Source organism: Bufo bufo, chromosome 10, assembly GCF_905171765.1.
Source record: "Bufo bufo chromosome 10, aBufBuf1.1, whole genome shotgun sequence".
Taxonomy (NCBI): domain Eukaryota; kingdom Metazoa; phylum Chordata; class Amphibia; order Anura; family Bufonidae; genus Bufo; species Bufo bufo.
In genome coordinates this window covers 144,290,730-144,316,300 of record NC_053398.1, presented here as the reverse complement: position 1 = coordinate 144,316,300, position 25,571 = coordinate 144,290,730, and the positions used below count along the sequence as shown (strand labels likewise).

At 48.5% G+C, this 25,571-nt stretch overlaps 1 protein-coding gene across 2 annotated transcripts; it reads right to left on the bottom strand.

The window, feature by feature from the left end:
- Positions 1–82: 82 nt before the first annotated feature.
- On the bottom strand, positions 83–24,354 carry LOC120980675 (blastomere cadherin-like). 2 transcript variants are annotated; one of them, XM_040409918.1, is made up of 11 exons: positions 24,231–24,354; positions 24,003–24,111; positions 19,989–20,194; positions 16,960–17,064; positions 16,718–16,873; positions 16,488–16,632; positions 8,963–9,138; positions 7,177–7,278; positions 3,166–3,302; positions 983–1,118; positions 83–307 (listed from the first exon to the last, which is right to left on the bottom strand). In XM_040409918.1, exons 1-11 carry the CDS (start codon positions 24,264–24,266, stop codon positions 218–220), a joined length of 1,398 nt encoding a protein of 465 aa, XP_040265852.1. In that variant the 5' UTR covers positions 24,267–24,354; the 3' UTR covers positions 83–217. The 2 variants fall into 2 exon arrangements, with proteins under 2 accessions (XP_040265852.1, XP_040265851.1); XM_040409917.1 differs by having other exon boundaries at positions 24,225–24,342.
- Positions 24,355–25,571: the final 1,217 nt, after the last annotated feature.

Below are 25,571 nucleotides of genomic sequence, written 5' to 3'. Positions count from 1 at the left end.
ACAGGCCTGGTCCTCTTGTTCTTAAGGGAGATAAGCCTCTGCCATGGCCCCATAGACACATACAAACTAAAAGTTAGAGTGATCCTTGTCTCATCTTTTTATTTGACCCTACGTGCGCCCTCACCATGAAATAATAAAGACTGTAGGTGACGGCCGTATCCAAGATCGGGGATGTAGACCGTGCCAGAATAACACAAGGAGTGGCACATTTCTACCATTAGCTCCCCCTGTAGGTGGTGTACGAGAATGGAGTCAGCAGGAGCGGCACGTGGTACTTCTGTTTTGGGTCTGCGATGGTGAAAACGACCTGTAAAATATAAGACATGTACAGATAAGAGCAGCATCATACGGGCCCCAGAGGAGGGTAAGGGGGCCCTCAGATATGGTGCAAGGTTCTGGAGACACACGATGGGTTTTCCCATGGAGGGATGCTCCGAGGAGATCACAATCTAAGTCAATAATTACCAAACTTCAGTTTCCAGGGACATAGTGGTGGCACCCAGGTACTGTCACACATTATAAGTGGCCCCTGATAGGTGGGGGCTCTTCTATATATTTTGCATTGGTGCCCGGTCGTCTCAAGTTACACCTCTGCCCACTTCCAATGTCAACGCAATAACCAGTCCCAAAGGAATCGGCTATTACAGAGAGATGGGTGCAAGTAATGTTGTCTCCAAAGCAAGGGGCCGTTATGCTGTTCTTAAAGGGCCCTCTGCTGTCAGTGAGTTAAAGGGGTTGTCGGGGCCTTTAAGGATAGGTTATCAATATCAGATGGGCGGGGGTGCGATGCCTGGCACCCCCATCGATCAGCTGTATGAGGAGACGGGGCTCGCAGTGTGCCCGTGCTGTATGTCTATGGCAAATCACCAGCAAACAGGAAGGGAGACGGCGCACCTCGTCTCCTCATACAGCTGATCAGCGGGGGTGCCGGCTGTTGGAGCCCTTTAAGATTTCTGGTCACTATTATAGGTGAAGCATGTACCTCCACGTAAGGGTAGAAACTGTCCTGCTGCATTTGTTTCCAGTAGTCCTTGGTATCAAAACGTAACTGGAAGGTCCCGGCGGTGAGAGGTTCTCCTCGCAAGAGCCCGGGGCAGCGGCCGTCCTCATTGGTGACGCTGAAGTAGAAAGATTCAATTATCAATGCACAGAACACATTGAATGAAATGACAGCGTATATCGTTACCAAAGACATCAACAAGTACCTGGATATATTAAAGGGGTAGAAAAACATGGCAGATTTCTTTGGAAAAAAAAAATAAACAGCGCCACCCCTGTCCACAGGTTGTGCATAGTATTGCAGATGACACTAAGCTGTGTCGTACTGTACGGTCTATGGAAGATGTCCATAAACTACAAGCTGATGTGGACACTGAGTGATTGGGCATCAACTTGGCAAATGAGGTCCAATGTGGATAAATGTAAAGTTCTGCATCTTGGTAGTAATAATCTCCGTGCTTCATATGTCCTAGGGCAGTGGTGGCACGGGTGCCAGAGGCGCCACTCAGAGCCCTCTCTTCGGGGACCCTCACCTTGGAAAAAGTCTAGTGTCTTAGACTTTTCCTGCCATTCCTCAGCCGGGCCGCACAGGCAGCGCACTGAATGTAGGCAGGTATTATAGGTAAATCATAAAGTACATGGACGATACTCTATTGGTATTCAGGTAACATTGCCGTGTTGGCACTTTGTGATAAATAAGTGGGTTTTGGGTTGCAGTTTGGGCACTCGGTCTCTAAAAGGTTCACCATCCCTTTCCTAGGGGATGTAACACTGGGACAGTCACTTGTAGAGAAGGATTTGGGTGTCCTTGTAGATTAAATAACAGCACAATGTCAATCAGCTGCCTCTAAGGCCACCAGGATATTGTCCTGCATTAGACGAGGCCTGGACTCGCGGGGCAGGGATGTAATATTACCACTTTACAAAGCGCTGGTGCGGCCTCATCTGGAATACGCAGTCCACTTCTGGGCACCAGTCCATAGAAAGGACGCCCTGGAGCTGGAGAGAGTACAGAGGAGAGCGACTAAACTGATAAGGGGCCCGGAGGGTCTTAATTAGGAAGAAAGATTAAAAGAATTGAAGGGGTATTCCCATCTCAGACAATGAGGACATATCGCTAGGATAGGTGCGGGTCTCACACCTGTCTCTCTGGCAAAGTGGTGGAGCCACCCTCCTTTCATTTCTATGGGGCCGCCGAAAATAGCCGAGTGCTGGCTCGTCTATTTACACCGACACCGTAGAAGTGAATGGAAGCAGTGCATTCCCATTCATTCCTATGGGCATCCTGAAAATAGCGTGCACCACTTTGCCATTTTCGGTGGGCCAATAGGAACACTTTGTGGTGGCCGGACCTGGCACCGCCGGCCACCACTTTGCCGGCTTCATTTTTGGCTGCGTTTATGAGATAGATGTGGGACCCGCACCTATCAGACAATGGGGCCATATCCTAGCGAAATGACCCCATTGTGTGAGATGGGAATACCCCTTTAAATGTATTTAGTCTTGAGAAGAGGCATCTCCGGAAAGAACATAATTATCCCAATATATAAATATATAAACGCCCGTACAAAAAATATGGTGAAAAAGCTGTTCTAGGTAAAATCCCCTCAAAAGACAAAGGGGCAAAAAGTTCAGTCTCCAGAGGCTTCTATTCTGTAAGAGCTGTGCCCTCCGGACGTGGGCACAGCAGGAACAGTGGACGGGTTTAAATAAGGCTTAGATTAACGACCATATATTTGTGCCCGCATCCGTTCCGCAAAACTCATTTCAACGGGGCCGCAAAAGATGCGGACTGCACACCGTACGATGCTGTCCACATCCGCACTTCCATTCCGCGGCTCCGCAAAATAGATAGAACATGTCCTATCCTTGTCTGTGCTTTGCGGATAAGAATAGGCGTTTTTATCATAGGGCTGGCCGTATGCAGAAGACACGCGGCCGGTATCGGTGTTTTGCGGATCTGCAATTTGCGGACCTTCTTACAATTAAATAACCTTAATGCTAATGTAAATGGGTAGACATCTCGGTCTCGCTCCCCTTCCTCAAATTCACATCCCCACCGATCCCTTGGTTGGACTTAGCTTTCATCCATACCATGTGCTCGGTCCTGCCTCCTACAAGGGTCTCCATCTATAATCTGCACCTCTGTGCGGGGCGGGCACCCACCTTCTGCTCACTTGTACCCATTGCGCTTGGCCGGCATCCAGCTTGGACAAGGTAATGGTCAGGCCTTTCGCGGGAATCCCCTGCGCTGTATTTAGGACGTGCGTGCTCAGCAGGCGGTTACTGCCCCCCGACATATCCTGCAAGATGAGCAATTGGAGAAATAGAATTATTATTATTATTATTACATTTTTAAACAAGTTCCTCATTTTTTCTATTGGAAAGAGACGGATTTGCCCCCTACCCCATTCTCTGGTCAGACCCCTACCAATCAGATATTGGGTAAAGCTCTTACAGCTAAAGGGTTAATCTATACATTGGGACGGGTTGGCTCCTTGTGATTTGGCGGATTATTTCCTTTCCCGTATCTCACTCAGATTAGTGCGATTCCCTGATCCGTGCTGCAGGCCCGGGAGCAGATGTGGACGACTCCTGCGGATAAGGGGGGCAGCCTCATTAATACAAGGTGTTTTTTAGGGAATGACTATTCTAACAAACACCTAATATATTCTGCAGAGAGGCTCCCGAGCCCCCATTATCTCCAGCAGCTGTGGTTCTATACCTACACGTGTCCTCGGAGCTCAGCCGCAGCACTTCCTGAACTGCCGAAATGCACTGGCCCAGGGGGGAGGGGTGTGATCCAGTCTCACCCACAGAAGTAGGAGATGTATTAGCCAATTCGCAGACACTTACCGGCGAGCCCTGCAGGTGCTGATGAATGAGCTGCAGCCGGTACCTGCTCATAGCAGAGCGTGTCCTGTCCTGAGCCCGGACCTTTGTACTGTGCGGCCCCTGTGCCCCGGGGGCCCTGGTTAACTTTTACCAACCTGCGCTGTGTTTTTCCTGCTGACCTGTTGTTGGCTGTGGGAACAGATCAGTGACCCCAGAGGCACCGAGTTTATCCCCTGGTAATGTTCAGGCCCCTTTCACACGAGCGAGTACGATGCATGAAGTGAACGCACTGAATCCTGACCTATTCATTCAATGGGTCTGTGCACAGGAGCGATTTTTTCATGCGTCATTTCTGCGTTGCGCGGGAATTGCAGCCTGTTCTATATTCTGCGTTTTTCACGCAGCCCCGGCCCCATAGGCCTCTTTCACACGAGCGTGACGGATCAGCTCCGGATGCGTTCAGTCAAACTCGCGCTATTTTGCAAGCAAGTTCAGTCCGTTTTGTCTGCGATTGAGTTCAGTTGTTCAGTTTTGTCCACGCGGGTGCAATGCGTTTTGATGCGTTTTTCACGCGCGTGATAAAAAAAACTGAAGGTTTACAAACAACATCTCTTAGCAACTAACAGTGAAAAAACACATCGCACCCGCACTTGCTTCCGGATGTAATGCGTTTTTCACTGAAGCCCCATTAACTTCTATGGGGCCCGGGCTGCGTGAAAAACGCAGAATATAGAACATGCAGCGTTTTTCACGCAACACAGAACTGATGAGTGAAAAAAAAAACGCTCAAGTACACAGACCCACTGAAATGAATGGGTCAGGATTCAGTGCGGGTGCAGTGCGTTCACGTCACGCATTGCACCCGCGCGGGAAACTCGCTCGTGTATAAGGGGCCATAGAAGTGAATGGGGTTTCAGTGAAAAACGTATTGCATCCGGATGTAAACCTGGATGCGTTTTTCACTGACGGTTGCTAGGAGAGGTTTGTAAGTCTTTGTTTTTTTTTCACACATCAAAACGGATTGCACCCGCGCGAAAAAACACTGAACGCAATTGCAGACAAAACTGACTCAACTTGAACGCATCCTGAGCCAATCCGTATCGCTCACGTGAAAGAGGCCTTAAAGGGGTTCTCCGGGAATGATTTAAAATGTCCCCCAGCACCCTGTCCTAGATGTGAGCAGGACTGGGTGGCTGAGGGTGCGGGACCACACTACACACTGCGCTCTAGCATTTCCATATTCTACACATTGGTGAGCGTTCCTGTCAGGCTGCTCAGCCATGATGGCATATCGTAGGCAGGATCATTACCATCTATTGTTACAGCAGTGTAGTGTAGAGACCTCGCGCCCTTCCCTTTTTTAAAGAACATTGGTTGCATACGGCAGCTTCACAGTACCCCAGTATTAAAAAATTGAAATACCTGGAAACTATTTATATTTGCCCGCCATATAATGCATTTAAATCTGGAATATGATGTATCTTTAAATTTTGGAACCCCCATTCCAGAAACTTTAAGACCCCTCTCCGTACAGTCCAGGAATGCCTACAAAACCTTCAAGAAATGCTCATTTCAGGTTATATAAACCCCGGCGCCATAGCTAGTGGTGCGCTAATAATATGTGCCCTCCTTCACGTCAGAAGCCTGATGGGTGACAATCTCCCTCAACAGAGAAAAAGAAGAATCAGCCAAGATGAATTTCAACGCCCGATCTTTTTGTTCTGGCAGGAGATAAGCCACCACCGGAAGCGTCTGGAAGCGTCCCCTCTCCCGGCTGAAAACACATGCATGCTTAGCCACACTGAGCATGCATGTGTATGGACAAGTATTGGAAGGAATAGCTGCCGGCTGTGTTTAGGGCCACACCTATGTGGACAGCCCCAAGGTCGCATTGGCCATATACCCTACAGGGTAATTTTCTGGTGAGCCTGTGTCCAGGCAGCTGCTCAAGACCTCCTCACAGCCGCTGCCTCAGCATTAATTTATACAGCAGCTGCAGGTGCCCCCCTGAACTCGACCCCATCACTGTCTTCAGTATGGAGATAGAGCAGTATTTCGTGCTGCACTGTGGTATTTGGTTCTGCTGGGGCGGTATATTGTGCTGCACTGTGGTATCTGGTTCTGCTGGGGCGGTATATTGTGCTGCACTGTGGTATTTGGTTCTGCAGGGGCGGTATTTTGTGCTGCACTGTGGTATTTGGTTCTCCTGGGGCGGTATATTGTGCTGCACTGTGGTATCTGGTTCTGCTGGGGCGGAATATTGTGCTGCACTGTGGTATTTGGTTCTCCTGGGGCAGTATATTGTGCTGCACTGTGGTATCTGGTTCTGCTGGGGCAGTATATTGTGCTGCACTGCGGTATCTGGTTCTGCTGGGGCAGTATATTGTGCTGCACTGTGGTATTTGGTTCTGCAGGGGCGGTATTTTGTGCTGCACTGTGGTATTTGGTTCTCCTGGGGCGGTATATTGTGCTGCACTGTGGTATCTGGTTCTGCTGGGGCGGTATATTGTGCTGCACTGTGGTATTTGGTTCTGCTGGGGCGGTATATTGTGCTGCACTGTGGTATTTGGTTCTGCTGGGGCAGTATATTGTGCTGCACTGTGGTATTTGGTTCTGCTGGGGCGGTATTTTGTGCTGCACTGTGGTATCTGGTTCTGTAGGGGTGGTATATTGTGCTGCACTCTGGTATTTGGTTCTGCAGGGGCGGTATATTGTGCTGCACTGTGGTATTTGGTTTTGCAGGGGCGGTATTTTGTGCTGCACTGTGGTATTTGGTTTTGCAGGGGCAGTATATTGTGCTGCACTGTGGTAACTGGTTCTGCTGGGGCGGTATATTGTGCTGCACTTTGGTATCTGGTTCTGCTGGGGCAGTATTTTGTGCTGCACTGTGGTATCTGGTTCTGCTGGGGCGGTATATTGTGCTGCACTGTGGTATCTGGTTCTGCTGGGGCGGTATATTGTGCTGCACTGTGGTATATAGTTCTGCTGGGGTGGTATATTGTGCTGCACTGTGGTATTTGGTTCTGCTGGGGCGGTATTTTGTGCTGCACTGTGGTATCTGGTTCTGCAGGGGCAGTATATTGTGCTGCACTGTGGTATTTGGTTCTGCAGGGGCGGTATTTTGTGCTGCACTCCGGTATTGTTGGCCCCGCCTACTTGTTTTGCCTTCTGTCAATTTGGACCCACCTACAACACAGGATCACTTTTAGTTCCCAGTCCGCCCCTGTCACCGTATAGTTTTGGATTATTCTGGAGTGATCCCAGGGTCACCCATGAAGCCTCAATGTAATATTTTCTATAGCCCCCAGGACATAAAAGACATATACACGACATGTGACTCACTCCGTCGGCCTGCAGCACAGTGATGACAGCTGTGGCGGTACTACTATATCCCCGTCCATCTTGATCGGTAGCACTGACAGTCAGGACATATTTTTTGCTTTGCTGGAAAGAACACAGAACATCGTGATCAAGAAAAGAGAACAATAACGGTGATCATTCCTGCCCCTCAGACCGTACCTAACCAGTCATGCTGCTGCATCTAGATTACCCCCCATTAATAAAGCATGGAAGGAGAGTAATATAAAGTGTCTTGGAAGAAAAGTTCCCTGGTGTCCTGGAAACCTTGTAAAGCCTCATGCACATGACGTATGTGTAACACCCCAGAGTGATGTTACCACTCCTGCACCCTGCTACTCTCTTTATTGGGCTAACACCAATGCCACCTATGTATTTTGTCCAGGTCGTCCACACCGTGCATTCCTAATCTGTTTGCAACTGTTATGTTCATGTAATGTGCCTGGTTCACCAGCAGGTGGCAGAGCTGTACTTAGAGAGAATGGAACTTACCATTCCATTCTAACCCCCCTCTGTAGGGGAGTGGGCTTGTCCTACTTCCTGCAGGAAGGGTGGGGCAGAAGTTCTAGTCAGTCTAGTTTACCCCCAGCAAGGGGAAGGGTGTGCAGGGGCATGTCTCTACTGGACGTGCCCACACCAGCCATAGCACCCTAAGCTCTGCTGGCCATGGAGGCCAAAGCTTGAAGCCTCAGAAGCCAGGAGGAAAGTTCCCTGGCATACCCTAGAGTCAGACAACAAAGTGAAGTGCGGCATAAAGAAGAAGCTGAGTTATACAGCCAGAGTCAGAGAGAAACAGATATAGCAGAGTGGAGTTTGCCTGCCAGTTTCATGCTAAAACCTGCTGGAACCAAGACAAAGCCTGTAAACCGTTTTGGAGAACGTTTATGCAAAGTAAAGCTGCCATAGAACTTCATCTCAAGGTCTGGACTCAAGTTATTCTTTTATACCTCAATTATTCCCCCTATTTATTGCTTCGGAGCCAAAGCCTGGGGTCCAGCGGTATCCAGGTAGGAGCACCGAGACACGCAATAAGACATTTTAGGCTGCAACATATCACTCGGCAATTCCTACACCTGGGTTATATCGTAGGCCCTTTTTTTTTGCGGACCCATTGACTTCAAGGGGTCTGTGATCTGTACGTTAAGGCCAAGTATAGGACAGCTATCTTTTTGCGGGACGGATGTACGGATGCGGAAGGCACACAGATGATCTGTATCTGTATATGTCCATTCCGCAAAAGGATAGAACATGTCCTATTCATGGCTGCAAAATGAGGATTGAAGTCAACCGGTCCGCAAAAAAACTAAAAATACATACTGGCTTGTGCATGGGGCGTGAGGCTGCTATTATATAGGTGATCAGGCTGAAAGACACGGGTCCGTCTAGTCCAGTATATCACCCAAATTCCTTCCCGACACCAAATCTGGCAATTGGAATAAATCCCTGGATCCACATTCTATCCTGCGATTTGCGGACCACAAAACGGATACGGTCCTGTGCACGAGGCCTTATGTATATTGCTATGTACTCTATGGAAGGATCAAGTCGGCCAGAGCTTTCCTAGCTGATAGCGGGAGGCCCAAACGTTGCCCATATGTTCTATGGGCAATTTGGAAAGGGATAGTCTTCCTTTAGTAATGGGCTGATTTCTGGTAATAAGAGGGTCTGGCTATCGAAAATCCTAAAACTGTTCCAAAGGGACAATCCCTTTAAATGCAGATATAGGAGTCCTGCCTGGAGAAGTCATTTAGGGCGAGAAGGTATCACACACCTCATAGCTTAGTCCACTCTTGCCGACGCTGATCGCTCCACTTGTGGGATCGATACGAAACATTTCCTTGTCGGGCTCTTGGGGTGTCTGGGCAGTAATGGAATATCGGATCACCCCGTTATCGCTGTACACAGTGTCGTCTGCATCAATCGCTGACACGGTCATCACGCACGCACCTTCAACAGCAATACAATCACTGCGGCAGCACACCTCCTGGTCTACTGGGGTTTTCTACATAACAAAGCTCAACTTCTGCTTGTTGTCAGTGAATGGAAGCGTTCTCGTTTTACACTCTTACAGCTGAGAGTTTGTTACAGTTGGATCCAGTTTGTGAGCTAAATAGATCTGTAGGGAAGTATTGTGTGTTAAAGGGGTTATAATGCCCCCCCAAAATGCCCCGGGCCCCTCATACTGGTCATTCTTACCCCACTCACCGTGTCACTTTTGATGCCCGCACGGCCGCCGCTGCATCTCCCTAGACGAGCCTCCCTAACGTCACCCACAATGCTAGGGAGGCTCGTTCCCGTCGCGGCCCGCTATTGGTTGACCCCCCCCATTGTCGGATGTTTGGATCCGCGCAACGGGGAGATGCAGCAGCGGCCGTGCGGGCATCAGAAGTGACGCGGGTGCCAGGGAGCGGGGCAAGTATAAACTGTATAAGGGGCCCCGGCATTTTGGGCGGCATTATAGGAGTTGGATAATCCCTTTAGGCCAATAAGCAATGACTTAGAGGGGTTGTCCAGGACCTAAATGTTGTTAGTGCAGTGCCCCAGAGGATCACTGCAAAAAGGGCCAACATTTACTATTCAGGAAAATATATTTTATGTGCTTTAATATTATTCCAAGAGCTAAAAATGGTATTTAGTTTATGGTGCCCTGAGGGGGGGAGCCTGGGCCTGGAGTGAGGGGCTGCATGTGGCCTGTGCAGTGTGAGGCCTACTCAAACCTCAGGAAATGAGAAGGGAAGATAGCCGAGCCACTGATTCTGGATGAGGGTAGGAAGGGTCCTGTGAATCAAATGCAGGAAGCCCAGGAAGAGCGAGTACACGGAGGATGGGCGCAAAATTGCAGGGGGCGCCAGGCAGCAGGAATTTTAATGTGGGCCATAGTGACCTGAAGCCTATGAAGCAGTAGAGCGGCGCAGGAGATCGCGATTACCTCATCATGACCTCCTGCGCCGGGTCTCGCGAGATGACGTGGCGCGCGAGGGCACGGTGATGTGTTTGTGACCGCCTGGGCCGGGACGCTTCAAGACAGGCCACAAACAATGACGGAGTGAAGAGGTGAGTATTTTTTTTTTTTTTATAGGCAGGCCATGGACTGGGGGCACTATGGGGGACATTATACAAAGGAGGCAATTATATATTGAAAGAATGGGGGCCATTATTATTACAATTATTCTACAGAGGGGGCCATAATTATCACAATAATAATACACAGGCAGCCATTATATATTGTAATAATACAGAGGGCATTATACATTTGGGCACTGCAGGGGGGGGGGTCTTTTATCTAGTGGCACAACAGAGGGTCATTGTAACTACATGGGGCACTGCAGCGGGTCTTTATTACTGCTGCATGCTCTTATAGGGGTATCTTATAGAGGGGCCCTGTTACTAATGGGGGCAATATTATTGAGCACATATTAATGAGGGATACTATTGGAGGTACTGTGGGGCAGTGTCCCCAGGGCCCACCTGCTGGTCATGATTTGAGAATCTGACACAGAATGAATTTCTGTCAGGGGCGGATTGGCCATAGACTTTACATGGAAATTTCCCGGTGGGCCGAGGCCTCCTCATGGCCGGCCAATGGAAGTTCTTGGGGAAGTATTTTGTGATGGATGTGGTATTTGGCTCTGTTGGGGGGTATAATGTGCCACAATATGGCATTGCTGGCCCTGCCTTCCATCAATTTGGACCCGACTACAAAACAGGGCCACTTTCAGTATTTTTTCCAAGGCCACTTTAAGTTCCCAGTCCGCCCCTGATATCTGAGGTAAGTCTTGAAGCACTGACACTTGTATCATCTGCTCAGTACTAAGGAAATCCTGAAAACATGACGGTCAGGTGGGCCCTGAGGACTGGAGGCGAGGGCCCCTGCTGTAGGGGACGCCATTACCACTGAGGACAGTTTGGGAGCATGTTTTTATGGGGGACTATCTGTATGGTACTAGCACAGTATTGGGGTAGCAGCAGGATGACAGTGTTGAGGCACCAGGAGGTGGAGCATGAGAGTAAAGTGAGGAATGTAGAGACGCGGCTGAGAGAAGGTGTCATGGCGGTCTGATCTCCGAATGAAGACATTGAGGAAAGTCTACATGACGGGAGACGTCACTGGATGTAAGAGGCGTGTGCTGCTGTATTCTACCGTATATAATAATGTCCATCCACATGCAGCGTACTCAAGTTGTGTGTAATAGGTGTTTCTGGGTGATGTAGTGCAATATACACTAACCTGGTACGGCTGACTCTCTGCAAGGGCAGGTGATGGTATAAATTGTTTGTGACGCCAGTGCCAATTAGACGGTGGCACGCCGTTTGCGGATAGCAGGAATAAATTGAGGAACGCGTGGTATTAAAACCAAACTCCAACTTTAGTAGTCATCATCAATACAGGGACATTAATGGAATCGCAGTTCCTTTGCATACAGTCGATCTTGCAATACGGTTGATGCAGGCAATTACAGTTTTAGCAAGGTGATTACAGAGTGTTAGACACAGGACTTGCAGTACAGGAGCTTGCACTCTATTTCTGTCTGATCCTGGAATATAGCATATCTTCACCAAGGCCCAATAACCTAGTTCTGGCTTTATATCCTTGGTTGTAGCTTTATAAAAGTGCCTCCTCTGTTATTCTTAGTACCTCTTGCTTTCCTGATCTTTGCCTCGGTCCCTCTCAGCTTTCTTAGACTCTTTAGCTAAGATATTCCTGTTTCTGCATATGGGAATTCAGGAGGGAATCTTCTCCTGGACAGCAGGCTTCAGGCCTGGACTGGTCTCAGACATTGTCTAATCTCCAACTGTAGATTACAGACACTAGACTCCGTCCCCCTTCTACTTCCCTGACTGGGCCTTATATAAACTAGGGCTCCCTAGCTCCCTCTATTGACTAGAAGCTGGAATGACACCCCTAGCAGGCCTGTACTTGCAAGTGTCACAGCAACAGGGAAACACATAGCATTATATTACATGACAATTTATAAAACTGACATATACCAACTTCTCCATAACTAAGGAGGGACGACAGCACACCAAGTGACACTTTGGTAGTGACGGGTATTGCAGTTCCCGTACACTACATACCCCACTGCTTTAAGCTGAGTACGACCTCGTACTCCATCATGGGTCGCCCAACTGGAATCTCTACCTGAAACAGAAAAAAGAGACATGCAGGCATACATACATGTAATTCATCTACATTTACATTCATATCAGGTCCAATTGGCAAAGATGAAGGGTGGTGACAAGGGTCGTCGTTCTCTTCTCTCAGGATAATGAATGGAACGGGGGCGCTGACCTGGCACAGCGTAACATTATAACCAGGATAGTCCATGACAATGAATAAGTCCATGATAGAACAGCAAAATGGATAAAACAGTATAAAAGTTCTTGGAGGCTCAAAGAACAAACATGAGTCCGTACCCAGGTTATTTCTTATTAATCACAGAGGCTCTCATGCGGTGGAGTCCATCTCTGGGCACATTACTTTTTAAAAGAGCAAAAATCTCAGAGGCTCAGGTTCTTTTGAGTCTGTCTCCGGGCACGGTTCCTTAGTATCAAGTTGCACAATAAAAGGACAGCAAAGACAAGTGCTGTAAAACCCCTGATCAACCTGAAAAGGGGGTGAAGGGTAAAAGGTGCAACTAAAGGAACAGGCACAACTTGGTGTGGGGTACAAAAGCAGGCAGGAGATCCTGGAAACAAACGTGGCCTTGCTGACTTTGTGATTTCAGTGGTCAACACCTACCACTGAGCCGTGGACAAACTGGCAGCCGCAACAAAGGACCAGAAATGTAGGACTCCTGTCCTGGACGATAAACACCAGATTTCTTTGGTGCAATAAACCAAAGGCCTAGCAGGCTGATTACAGTGGCATATCATAACCACTTGGCTCCGCTGGCAGGTATCGTCTGTAGTACTCTTCTACAGGCGGGTGTGCCCACATAACAGTGTCAGGGGGCAGCTGTAGGGTAAAGGGGCCCCTAATAGGTATTGGCCCCATAGGCCTAGGGGTGAACCCTCTGGTGGACCTTGCCGGTCCTGACATGATCACTGCAGGGTGTAACGTGCTTGGCACCGCCGCAGCAAGCGGTCCGGTGCTCTGGGTGCAGCAGTTTACGGCAATCGCGGGTCCGGTCCGGGGCACTGACGGAGCGGTGGCAACAGAAGGTGGTCTACAGGTGGTGACAGGCACCCTTACCTCGTCCTTCCCTGGCGGTGTCCGGATCCTGGCGGTGTGTATCTTGCGTAACTCCCGCAACTTCTCCTCCAGCCGGACGATCTGCTCACCGATGCTCTCTGGATCGGAGTCGCTGTCCTCTGCTGACGCCGCCGGCGCAGGTACAGTCACCGATGGCGCGGACTCGGCCTCTGCAGGTTCAGGCGATGCGTCTGGTCTCCGTCCCATCCGGATGTTCTCAAAGGTAGCACTAAGTCCTTTTAACTGCTCCAGCTCAGATATGGTCTTCTCCCGACGAGGCAGCTCGGGGGAAGGATAGGGGCTCACCCATTTCTCCAACACGGTTGGCTGCCAGAAGACGTTTGGCCCAATGAAGGAGCTCCGCTCCTGGAAGGCGTGATGGGCCGGCTCTGGAGAGCGTTCAGGTTCCCGCTCGCAGCCAGAGTAGTCTTCTCCTTCTTCTGCCTCCCAGTCCTCAGGAGCTCGCTTGGGACGGGTCACAGCAGTCGCATAAGGGCCTCGCAGGCTCTCGGCAGGGGTGAACTCCACTTCCTCTCCCTCGCGGAGGCTGTGCTGGTACGAAGGGAGGTAGTCTCTTTTGACAGACCTTCGATTCACATAGAGGTCTCTGCCAGTCAGATAGTCCTGGATAAACCCGTAGCCACGGGATTTGTCAAATGACAGCACCACTCCCTTTCTCCTTTCCAGGCGGGGTTGGGTGTGCGTATGCTTCTCATGTATTGTCTTAGTTAGTTCCACATAGATGATTTTGGTCTTTGTATTCCGCTTTATAGCGGCCTCTCGGATCTCCGCCATTAGGGAGGACCATTTGAAAGATGGTTGGAAAAAGTCCCTCCACGAGCCATAGCAGGGCTCGGGTTCTTTCTCCCTTGGGCGGCAGGCGGGTTGCTCCGGTCCCGGAGAGTAGGCCGGTGGAGCCTCTTCTGGCTCTACACCGATATCAGTCATCTTTGCAATTTCAGGTGCGGACGCTGCAGCAACACTCTGCTCACTATCCAACATGCTCGATCCTTCTGAGGAGAGCGATAGGGTCGCGTCAATTAGAGTAGCCAGCTCCTCCCACTGCACTGGGGAGCCGCCCCCCAGGTATTCCAGTATATGGAAGGCGGTGTCCATGCTGGCAGACATGCAAATGTCCAGATAAGCAGTGGTGCCTGACCTTGACCTTCTTCCCGCTTTTTCCTCAGAAAGGCGCCAATTTTTCCCGCCTTTTCGGGATGAAGGTGACGCAGCAGTAAATTCAGCAAGCCCAGCAGCCATCTTTGGGTATAAACGCTGTCTATTCACTGACAGCAAGCAGGATTGTTAAAAGTCCACAAAACCACACTCCAATGCGGCGATTTTCTTCCTCTGGATAGCGCAATACTGCACAGCGCTTTTTAGAGGTTTTGAGTACACTTTGGGTAGGATTTTCAGTCCACAAAGTCCACTTGCAATAAACAGGCAAATTGTCACTTTGGTCACAGGGCAACGGTATAAGGCACAAAGTTCACGCTTCTTGCACTGGAAAGCGTGCGAATCCTGTTCGTGACGCCAAAAGAGAGGTGCAGCGTACTCAAGTTGTGTGTAATAGGTGTTTCTGGGTGATGTAGTGCAATATACACTAACCTGGTACGGCTGACTCTCTGCAAGGGCAGGTGATGGTATAAATTGTTCGTGACGCCAGTGCCAATTAGACGGTGGCACGCCGTTTGCGGATAGCAGGAATAAATTGAGGAACACGTGGTATTAAATCCAAACTCCAACTTTAGTAGTCATCATCAATACAGGGACATTAGTGGAATCGCAGTTCCTTTGCATACAGTCGATCTTGCAATACGGTTGATGCAGGCAATTACAGTTTTAGCAAGGTGATTACAGAGTGTTAGACACAGGACTTGCAGTACAGGAGCTTGCACTCTATTTCTGTCTGATCCTGGAATATAGCATATCTTCACCAAGGCCCAATAACCTAGTTCTGGCTTTATATCCTTGGCTGTAGCTTTATAAAAGTGCCTCCTCTGTTATTTCTTAGTACCTCTTGCTTTCCTGATCTTTGCCTCGGTCCCTCTCAGCTTCCTCAGGCTCTTTAGCTAAGATATTCCTGTTTCTGCATATGGGAATTCAGGAGGGAATCTTCTCCTGGACAGCAGGCTTCAGGCCTGGACTTGTCTCAGACATTGTCTAATCTCCAACTGTAGATTACAGACACTAGACTCCGTCTGCTTTCTACTTCCCTGACTGGGCCTTATATAAACTAGGGCTCCCTAGCTCCCTCTATGGACTAGAAGTAGGAATGACACCCCTAGTAGGCCTGTACATGCAAGTTTCAGTAACAGGGAAATACACACATTACATGACATTTTATAAAACTGACATGCACCAACTTCCCATAAGTAAGGGGGGACGACAGCACACCAAGTGACACTTTGGTAGTGACGGGTATTACAGTTCCCGTACACTACACACATATCTGTTTCACGGTAGGGTTGGGGGGGGGGGGGGGTGCGTGTTCTGAATTCTGGGGCCTCACACCCATCTACTACATCAGAGTTATCACTGTGTTATATGTGGTGTTACACAGGACTGCAGGTGACATCTACTACATTATCTGTACTCAGAGAGTTATCACTGTGTTATCTGTGGTGTTACATAGGACTGCAGGTGACATCTACTACATCATCTGTACTCAGAGAGTTATCACTGTGTTATCTGTGGTGTTACGTAGGACTGCAGGTGACATCTACTACATCATCTGTACTCAGAGAGTTATCACTGTGTTATCTGTGGTGTTACACAGGACTGCAGGTGACATCTACTACATTATCTGTACTCAGAGAGCTATCACTGTGTTATCTGTGGTGTTACATAGGACTGCAGGTGACATCTACTATATCATCTGTACTCAGAGAGTTATCACTGTGTTATATGTGGTGTTACATAGGACTGCAGGTGACATCTACTACATTATCTGTAAAAAGAGGTGTGGCCACAGGTTGGGGGGGGGGAATACTTGGCTAGCCCCGGGTGCTGGCAACCCACGCTACACCACTGGGCTGCGGTACAATGGTCGCCTAGCCTTACCTTTGGGGTCTTAGATTGCGGAGACATTGATATCACTTACCTGGCTTGGAACCTTCAGCCACTGTGCCTTCAAAGACTGGCTGGGTAAAGTACGGGCGGTTATCGTTCTGATCCGTGACCGTGATAATTATTTCTATCGGATTTTCCACGGCCGCTCCACTTGCCGATACGGCATGAAAAAGAATCTGGAAATACAGATACTCCTCAGATATGGCAGGCCATGACCACGTCACAGGGAGGTCTCCAGGTTAGGTCAGGCGGCGAACTTACCTTGTAGCTCGGTATCTCTTCTCTGTCCAGGGGCTTGGTGATGTATAACCAACCGGTGGATTTCTCTATGGTGAAGAGTCCCACGGGTGGAGTGTCGGCCCCCTGCCCTGTGATGCTGTAGTATACCTTCATCTCGTCGGCTCTGCTAGATTTAATCTACAATAGAAGAGAATGAGGCTCTGGAGGGCCCGGCCGCAGCCACGTCCATATATTCCTTCTGTAGATAAGTCTCTGCACCCTACCTGAATAACAGTTTTGGGAAATGGACCCCTCTGGTTTTCAGGTATGTTGATCGGAGGGATCACCCAGTCTCTCTTGTGTCTTCTGTGGTGGTGGCCGTGTTCAGACTGGAAAGACCAAACGCACTGAGAAATTGTGTGATTTGATTATGTCCCGCTATCGCTTTCTCCGTACATTCCGTAGGATTGTATACAGCGTCTCCAGGTGTGATCCCTTCCTCCTCCATTCATTATGTTTTTAATCTAGCACATATGGAATGTCACAAATGTTTGCATTTTATTATGTGTCCTTATCTATTTTGACATATTTTCGATATTTTTAACATATTTATAACGTCATTTATGGATGAATTCACTGTATTATTGTAAGATTAGTGTTTATTTGCTACATGAACGTATCATACAATGTTTTGAGCACTATTGCACTTTATTAGTTTATTATCTTAATTGTCTCGTCACCATGTGGGTGGTATTTATATATGTATTATGCACCATTGCTGTTATTGCTTGAAAAAGGTTCCATTGAGAGGACGGAAACGTGGCATCTGGTGGAATGAAACACGCACGTTATTTTTGAAAGTGCCGTGATGAAAGCTGACTGGCGAGGTTCCTGGATGTCAGACCCCCTCCAATCAGATACTGATGACCGATCCAGAGGAGGAGTCAGGAAACCTCCTTAAAATATTGTCAAGTGGAACATCTGTTTAAGATTGAAGTCTTGCAAATTAATGGGGTTGTCCCATTACGACAACTTATCCCCTTATCCACAAGATGTCAGTGGGGGACTTCTGCCGATTCCGAGAACGGCGGCCTGTGCATCCCACTTATATGGGGCGGCAGACATGCATGTGTGTCCTCAGCTGCACTGAGCTCTATGGGACTGCTGGAGATAACCAAGTACAAGCTATCTCCCATAGAGCTCAATGGGGCGGCAGACATGCATGTGTGTCCGCAGCTGCACTGAGCTCTATGGGACTGCTGGAGATAACCAAGTACAAGCTATCTCCCATAGAGCTCAATGGGGCGGCAGAGCACATGCACAACTGCTGCTCCAATTGAAGAGGGGAGCACAGACCCCCATTTTCATGACTGGCAGGGGTCCCAGTGGTTGGGCCCCCATCGATCAGACACTGGATAGACAAAAAGCTCTCATAATCGGACAACCCCTTTAAAGGGAACCTGTCACCTGGATTTTGGGTATAGAGCTGAGGACATGGGTTTCTAGATGGCCGCTAGCACATCCACAATACCCAGTCCCCATAGCTCTGTGTGCTTTTATTGTGTAAAAAAAACAATTTGATACATATGCAAATTAACCTGAGATGAGTCCTGTCCCCGAGATGAGTCCTGTCCCCGAGATGAGTCCTGTCCCCGAGATGAGTCCTGTCCCCGAGATGAGTCCTGTCCCCGAGATGAGTCCTGTCCCCGAGATGAGTCCTGTCCCCGAGATGAGTCCTGTCCCCGAGATGAGTCCTGTCCCCGAGATGAGTCCTGTCCCCGAGATGAGTCCTGTCCCCGAGATGAGTCCTGTCCCCGAGATGAGTCCTGTACAGGACTCATCTCAGGGTAATTTGCATATGTATCAAATCGGGTTTTTTTACACAATAAAAGCACACAGAGCTATGGGGACTGGATATTACGGATGTGCTAGCGGCCATCTAGCAACCCAGCTCTATACCCAAAATCCAGGTGACAGGTTCCCTTTAAGAACTATCACCATGATGCCTTCTAAACCGAGGCTTGGGGCATCTATGTAAAAGAACATATACCTAGCAGTGGCCTTCTTTTTTATAGGAAAGCACATTCCTGTCCGCCATGAGCCGTAGGCCTCACGCACACGACCACATGTCTTCTGGGGTCCACACAATAAGGATACCATCTGTATCTTTTGTGGACCCATTGACTTCAATGGGTCCTCAGTCCGGATTTTGCGGCCAAGTTCTATTAATTTGCGTATCGGACATACGGATGCGGAAAGTACACGGATTAAATCAATGTGTCCAAAACACGGACCACATTTGTATTTTGCGGATCGGTGGACCACAAAGACTATACGTTTGTTTTCATCTCTAGCTGATGCACAACTACAGCCTCCGATCACGGATCATGGAGTGATGGAAAAATAAAGAAATGTCACACTCTGCTGTATCTGAACATTTATTTATTCATCCAAATAAAACAGGAGCAGCAATGACAAAAGAAAGAGGAGGACGCTTTAAGACCTTCCAAAAATCCGATCCGCTGCCTAGTAATTTAGAAGGAAAAGATAAAGAAAAAAAAAAAAAAAAAGGGACGTTATACATTTTGTTTTCATTCTAGTCCATAAATCTAGAAATCTTGCAAACCCTATTAGAAAATAAATGGTCGCTAGCATGCACACATTAAATTCTAGCTGCCTGCAGGGAGCGCTCAGTGCGTCTATATCTATACGGAGCGCACTGACCTCAATAATAGCTCTGTCTGCAGGGAGCTCCCTCTACTGGTGGCCGCAGGCAGCACAATCTTATTACTCTATGGCTGTGTGAAAGGCACAGGGATTTGGACCTCTGTTGGCTACATGCACACAAACATTGTTTGTTTCCGTGCCCGTTCCGTTTTTTTTCTTTGCGGATAGGATGCGGACCCATTCATTTCAATGGGTCCGCAAAAAACGCGTGTGCTGTCCGCATCAGTATGTCCGTTCCGTTGCCCTGCAAAAAAAATAGAACATGTCCTATTTTTTTCTAGTTTGTGGACAAGGATAGGCATTACTACAATGGATCCGCAAAAAAAAAAACGGATGCCATACGGAACGTCATCCGTTTTTTGGGCGGATCTGTAATTTGCGGACCGCAAAACGCATACGGTCGTGTGCATGTAGCCTAACAGAGACACAGCTCTAACCCTTGATAATATCTGATCATCGAAGTACAGATTTACAGAAATTAGATGGTTTTGAGTTTAAGTTCATCGTTTTCAACAACTCTGTTTGCAGTCAGTGGATGATAACAGTCCAGATCTAATGGGACGGGATTGGTAAGAATTCACAATACCTGTTCTTCTCTTTCATTCCACACAAATATGGGCACAGAGTGGCGCATTCCGTTGGCATCCCATGCATTCAACACAAAACTGACGGATCCGTCGTGGAGGGTGAGCTGCCGCTTCACTGTCACTTTGCCATCAGGGAACACCCGGAAGCGGGTGTCATCAGGGGAGTAGAGGGCCCGGTTGTTAGCGGAGCAGGATGTAAAACTCACTGAAACAGAAGGAGAAAAGACGGCGGTCACGTCTTATTTACCACTATTTTTCGTAACACGTAATTCAGTTTTGTGATCCGACTCTATTCACGCATTTCGTCGTTGCGACATTCATTCTGTACTACAAAATCTCGCCCCAGAAAAGAGAGCAGACAAGGGTGCACTAAGGGTCCGGCTACATGGCGACTGGCGCAATATATGGCGCAAGGCCAAGATTGCATCGCAACTAATGAAAGTGAATTGAGTTTAGTTGCGATCCGCAGATTTCCAGCCATGTGACCGCATTCACTTTCATTGCAACGTGTGCTGGGGGCAAAGTCGCCATCTAGCCCGAGCCTAACCACAACATGTGAATGGGACTTCAAGGATAAGAAGAATTTTCGGACCGATGGATCACCCTTCTATGATGACAGTCCACACCGCTAGAGATGGAGACCACCGGGCCCTCGCAGAGGTGTACCCAGGCCATGGACTGCACATGATGACATCACCTCATCCCATCATCGCTCTTGCTATTCTCCAATGTGTGGGATACCTGCAAGATGCCACGTAACAGTTGAGCCACGGTCCTGGTGACATCTGTGTGCAGCCAGTCTTCCCAGTTGCTGTCCAGTTAACCCAATTTATAATTGACCGTCCAGGGGTCTTTAGGAACCGATTTACTGTCCCATGTTATTACTCCCGCCCCAGGGCCAGCCGCCGCAGACTATCACGCCTCAACATTTCCTGAGATGTTTTCTATCCAGCCCCAGAAAAGCCTGGAATGTGAGACTGAATTCCTTTTGAGGTTTCTTTGGAATTTATTACAGAGGAGTCCAGATGTGCTGCACTTAAAGGGGTATTCCCATCTTATAAAAGGGATGGGCAAGATATGCAATCACTTTCAGGCTGTTGAGGATCCAACCTTGAGGACACAGAGAACGAAGGGGCCCCAACTCTGATGCCGTCACTAGTTTTTCTGTAACAGCTGTGCCCCACCACCCAGAGGCGCGGCAGGCGAACTGCATTAAAGTCCGGTGGTCGGGAGCGATGCTGTGCAGGGAAAAGTTACAAGGGGATGCATCACTAAACCATGTCCTACATCCACGGGGGTCTCAGACATCCTAGTGATATACCAGCACTTTACAAGATGGGACTACCCCTTTAAGGCCTCTTTCACACGGGCGTTGCGGGAAAAGGTGCGGGTGCGTTGCGGAAACAGGCGCGATTTTTCCACGCGAGTGCAAAACATTATAATGCGTTTTGCACGCGCGTGAGAAAAATCGGCATGTTTGGTACCCAAACCCGAACCCGAACTTCTTCACAGAAGTTGGGGCTTGGGATCGGTGTTCTGTAGATTGTATTATTTTCCCTTATAACATGGTCTGAATACAGAATGCATAGAACAATAGCGCTGGAGGGGTTAAAAATAAATAAAAAATAATTAAACTCACCTTGATCCACTTGATCGCAGAGCCGGCATCTCTTCTGTCGTCTTCTTTGCTGTCTGCAGGAAAAGGACCTGTGGTGACGTCACTCCGGTCATCACATGGTACGTCACATGATCGTTTACCATGGTGATGGATCATGTGATGACCGGAGTGATGTCACCACAGGTCCTTTTCCTGCAGACAGCAAAGAAGACGACAGAAGAGATGCCGGCTCCTCGATCAAGTGGATAAGGTGAGTTAAATTATGATTTATTTATTTTTTAACCCCTCCAGCGCTATTGTACTATGCATTCTGTATTCAGAATGCTATTATTTTTCCTTATAACCATGTTATAAGGGAAAATAATAATGATCGGGTCCCCATCCCGATCGTCTCCTAGCAACCGTGCGTGAAAATCGCACCGCATCCGCACTTGCTTGCGATTTTCACGCAGCCCCATTCACTTCTATAGGGCCTGCATGGCTTGGAAAACGCACAAAGAGGAGCATGCTGCGATTTTCACGCAACGCACAAGTGATGCGTGAAAATTACCGCTCGTGTGCACAGCCCCATAGAAATGAATGGGTCCGGATTCAGTGCAGGTGCAATGCGTTCAACTCACGCATCGCATCCGCGTGGAATACTCGCCCGTGTGAAAGGGGCCTAAGATGGACTAAATGGAAGTTTATAACTAGAGCTGCCGATATCAAGTGACATACACTGTGCGTATGATTATGATCCCGGAGGATCTCCGCACCGAAGATATGCGACACCTGAGTTGCAGGATTTCTGGGTCCTTTGGGGCTCATGCACACGACCGTATCTATTTTGCAGTTTGCAAAACACAGATCCGCAAAGAAAGAAAAAACAGATGACATCCGTGTGATGTCCGTGTTACATCCAGGTTTTTTTGCGGATCCATTGTAACAATGGCCTTTTCTATAAAGCTACATGCACATGACTGTATTTGTTTAGCAGTGCGCAAATTGTGGATCCGCGGGAAAAAAAACAGATGACATCCATATGCCATCCGTTTTTTTGGGTGGATCCATTGTAACAAATGCCTAAACGGACAAGAATAGGACGTTATATTTTTTTTGCGGGGCTACGGAACGGACATACTGATATGGAATGAGCACTGAGCCATTTCCTTATTTATTTTTTGCGGTCAAATTGAAATGAATGGTTCCGGATACGGGCCGCGAAAAAAAAAAAAAAAAAAAACAGAACAGACACGGACAAAAAATACATTTGTGTGCATGAGCCCCAATAAGGAGTCCAGTTCCCAGGACCTCCGACCGCCAGGAGGCGCAGCTCCACACATATGGTTGTGGCTGTGCCATATTACCCAGCCGATACCTGGCAAGTATTACACCGGACACCGGACCCGAGTCGTGCAAAGAACCTGAGGCCCTGCACTAAGCATAATGGAGTCTATCCTTTAAAGATAGCATTTAAAGGGATGGAGCATCATGTACAATGGGGGCATATCGCTAGGATATGCCCCCCATTGTCTGATAGGTGCGGATTCCCGCCTATGGGACCCGCACCTACAACGAGAACGGAGCGGTGGGATTAGCGCTTGGTGGTGTACAGACCCTGGGAAACCCGGGGTCTTCCAGCCACAGCGCTCCCCGGCTCCATTCTCCTTGTAGGTGCAGGTCCCAGAGGTGGGAATCCGCACCTATCAGACAATGGGGGGCATATTCTAGCGATATGCCCCCCATTGTATGTGATGGGAATACCCCTTTAAATAAAATAAAAAAATTAATAAAATAGAGCGCCGTGTTACTGCAGGGGACATTTCTCACAGCTATAAGCTGATCAGGAGCTTAAAGGGGCTTTCCCATCTCAGACAATGGGGGCATATCGTCTGCCCTATAGAAATGAATGGGAGCATGGGCCGCGCATGCGCAGGGCGCTCCCGTTCACTTCTATGGGAGCAGCGCTTGGTGGTGGACGGACCCCAGGTAATCCACCCACAGTGGTCCCCGCTTCGTTCTCGTTGTAGGTGCGGGTCCCAGCGGTGGGACCCGCACCTATCAGACAAGGGGGGCATATCCTAGCGATATGCCCCCATTGTCTGTGATGGGAATACCCCTTTAAAGAGACCTGCCTTGTATGGAGAAGTACTGGAATTGCCCCATGGTATGGAGACTTGTTCCATGGGAAAACAATATGCAAAGAGGTATTCCCCAGGGAAAGAGAACCGTCTCACTATCGCCACCTTGTGGAAGGCATCTGATCAGGGGTTACTGGGTGCCCAGAATATAACAAAGCGCTGTCCAACCTGTGCCACCCTTTTAAATGGCACTACCACTGGTGTGATATGCCAGTGCCTGTAGGGTGAGGGACTCGTTTTCAGACAATCTGTGATGGAGCTGCAGAATTTCTTACCTTTGCCGATGATTCGGTTTCTCTCCAGGAATTTACGGGTCACAGTGAAGGCGTAGCGCTGCTCGCTGAAGCCGGGTTTGCACTGCTCCTCTGAGACCACCAGGGACCCCTACAAAATCGAGATAGAAAACTGTCATTTATAACTATGCTGGGCTGGAGTTGCAGGCATGCTGGAACTAGTAGTGCACACCAGTGTGAGACGGACTATGCCCGCACATTTACCGTCACCAGGAGTGCGAGCAGTGCCAGGCAGGCGAGCCTCATTGTTCCAGAGCTTTCCGGGCTGAGCTCTTTGCAGTTTTTGGGAAGGAGTGAGAGAAAGTCCAGTGCGTCCCTCCTCCTCCTCAGGGTGCGGTCGCCGTCCCCTCCAGCGGTCTAAGCCTCTACAGATGTGCCGCTGAGACAGCAGTTTTTGCTTTTAGGGGCTTTTTTATGGTTTTTATGCAATTTTTTTTCCAGTGGTGTTTTTGTCTTTGCACATCCTGATGTGTGGGGGTTTTTTTTTTGGCATTTTTATTCCCTATAGAAAAAGGTTAGGAAAAAAACCCTATTGCTACAAAATGCTAAAAATGCTACAAAATTATACCAAAAAAAGTGTGTGTTCTTCATTTTGTTAACATCCAGATTCACAATTTTTTCTGAAAAAAATAAAATAAAAAATGGCAATTTTTTTGGGGCAAAAACAACGTGTGCGGAATTCCTGGCAGCGAAATCCATTCCCAGTCATTAAAGAATGAAAAGTTCAGGAACGTTTCTACCTACATTGTGTGTGTGGGGGGGGGGGGGGGGGGGGATATTGGGGGTAGATTTAGGCCTCATCCACATTTCCGTGTTATTTTAAAGTCTGTGAAAAAAGTGTCTTTGTTTCATTCGTGAAGGATCCGTGTTTGGTCCGTTTGTCCGTTGTGTCAATGGACGTTGCTCAGCTGAAAATTCATTTCCAGAGCATCTCCTATTAGTTTTCAGTGAAAAACGGACGCACCACGGACGCCACACAGATGGGTTAGGATCCATACACTTTAATGGGCATGTTTGGTTTGCATAAGGGATCAAAGCAGTGCATATCTCAAATCAATGGGTACGCGTGTTGTCCGTGGAAAATGCAGACGGCGCGCGTCAGTGAATAACGGAAATGTGGACGAGGCCTTATCAAAACTGGTGCAAAAGGAAATTAAATGATTTGCCCGTAGCAGCCGACCGGATGGATCCTTTCATTTTCCAAGGAAGCTCCAAAAAAAATGAAGTGTGTTGATTGCTCGAGTTATACTTTGCACCAGTTTTGATAAATCTCCCCCTTATGTTTCGACTCCTCGCCATTTTCAAGATCTCTGATTGCAGTCAGTGAATGGGAACGTTATAGCTTACATGCAGAGGCCAAGAAAGACGAACAGATCCAACGCTTCCCACAGCTGAAGGTTTGCCACAGTTGAGACAATCCTGTGCGATCTGAATGGTCTGGTCTCCAGGTGGATACATTTTACCTGCACTGATACATTGTAGCAGGAATAATCACAGCACGACACAGACCTCGAAGAAATGATCCTCCAGAAGGGTTACTTCATGAGGAGC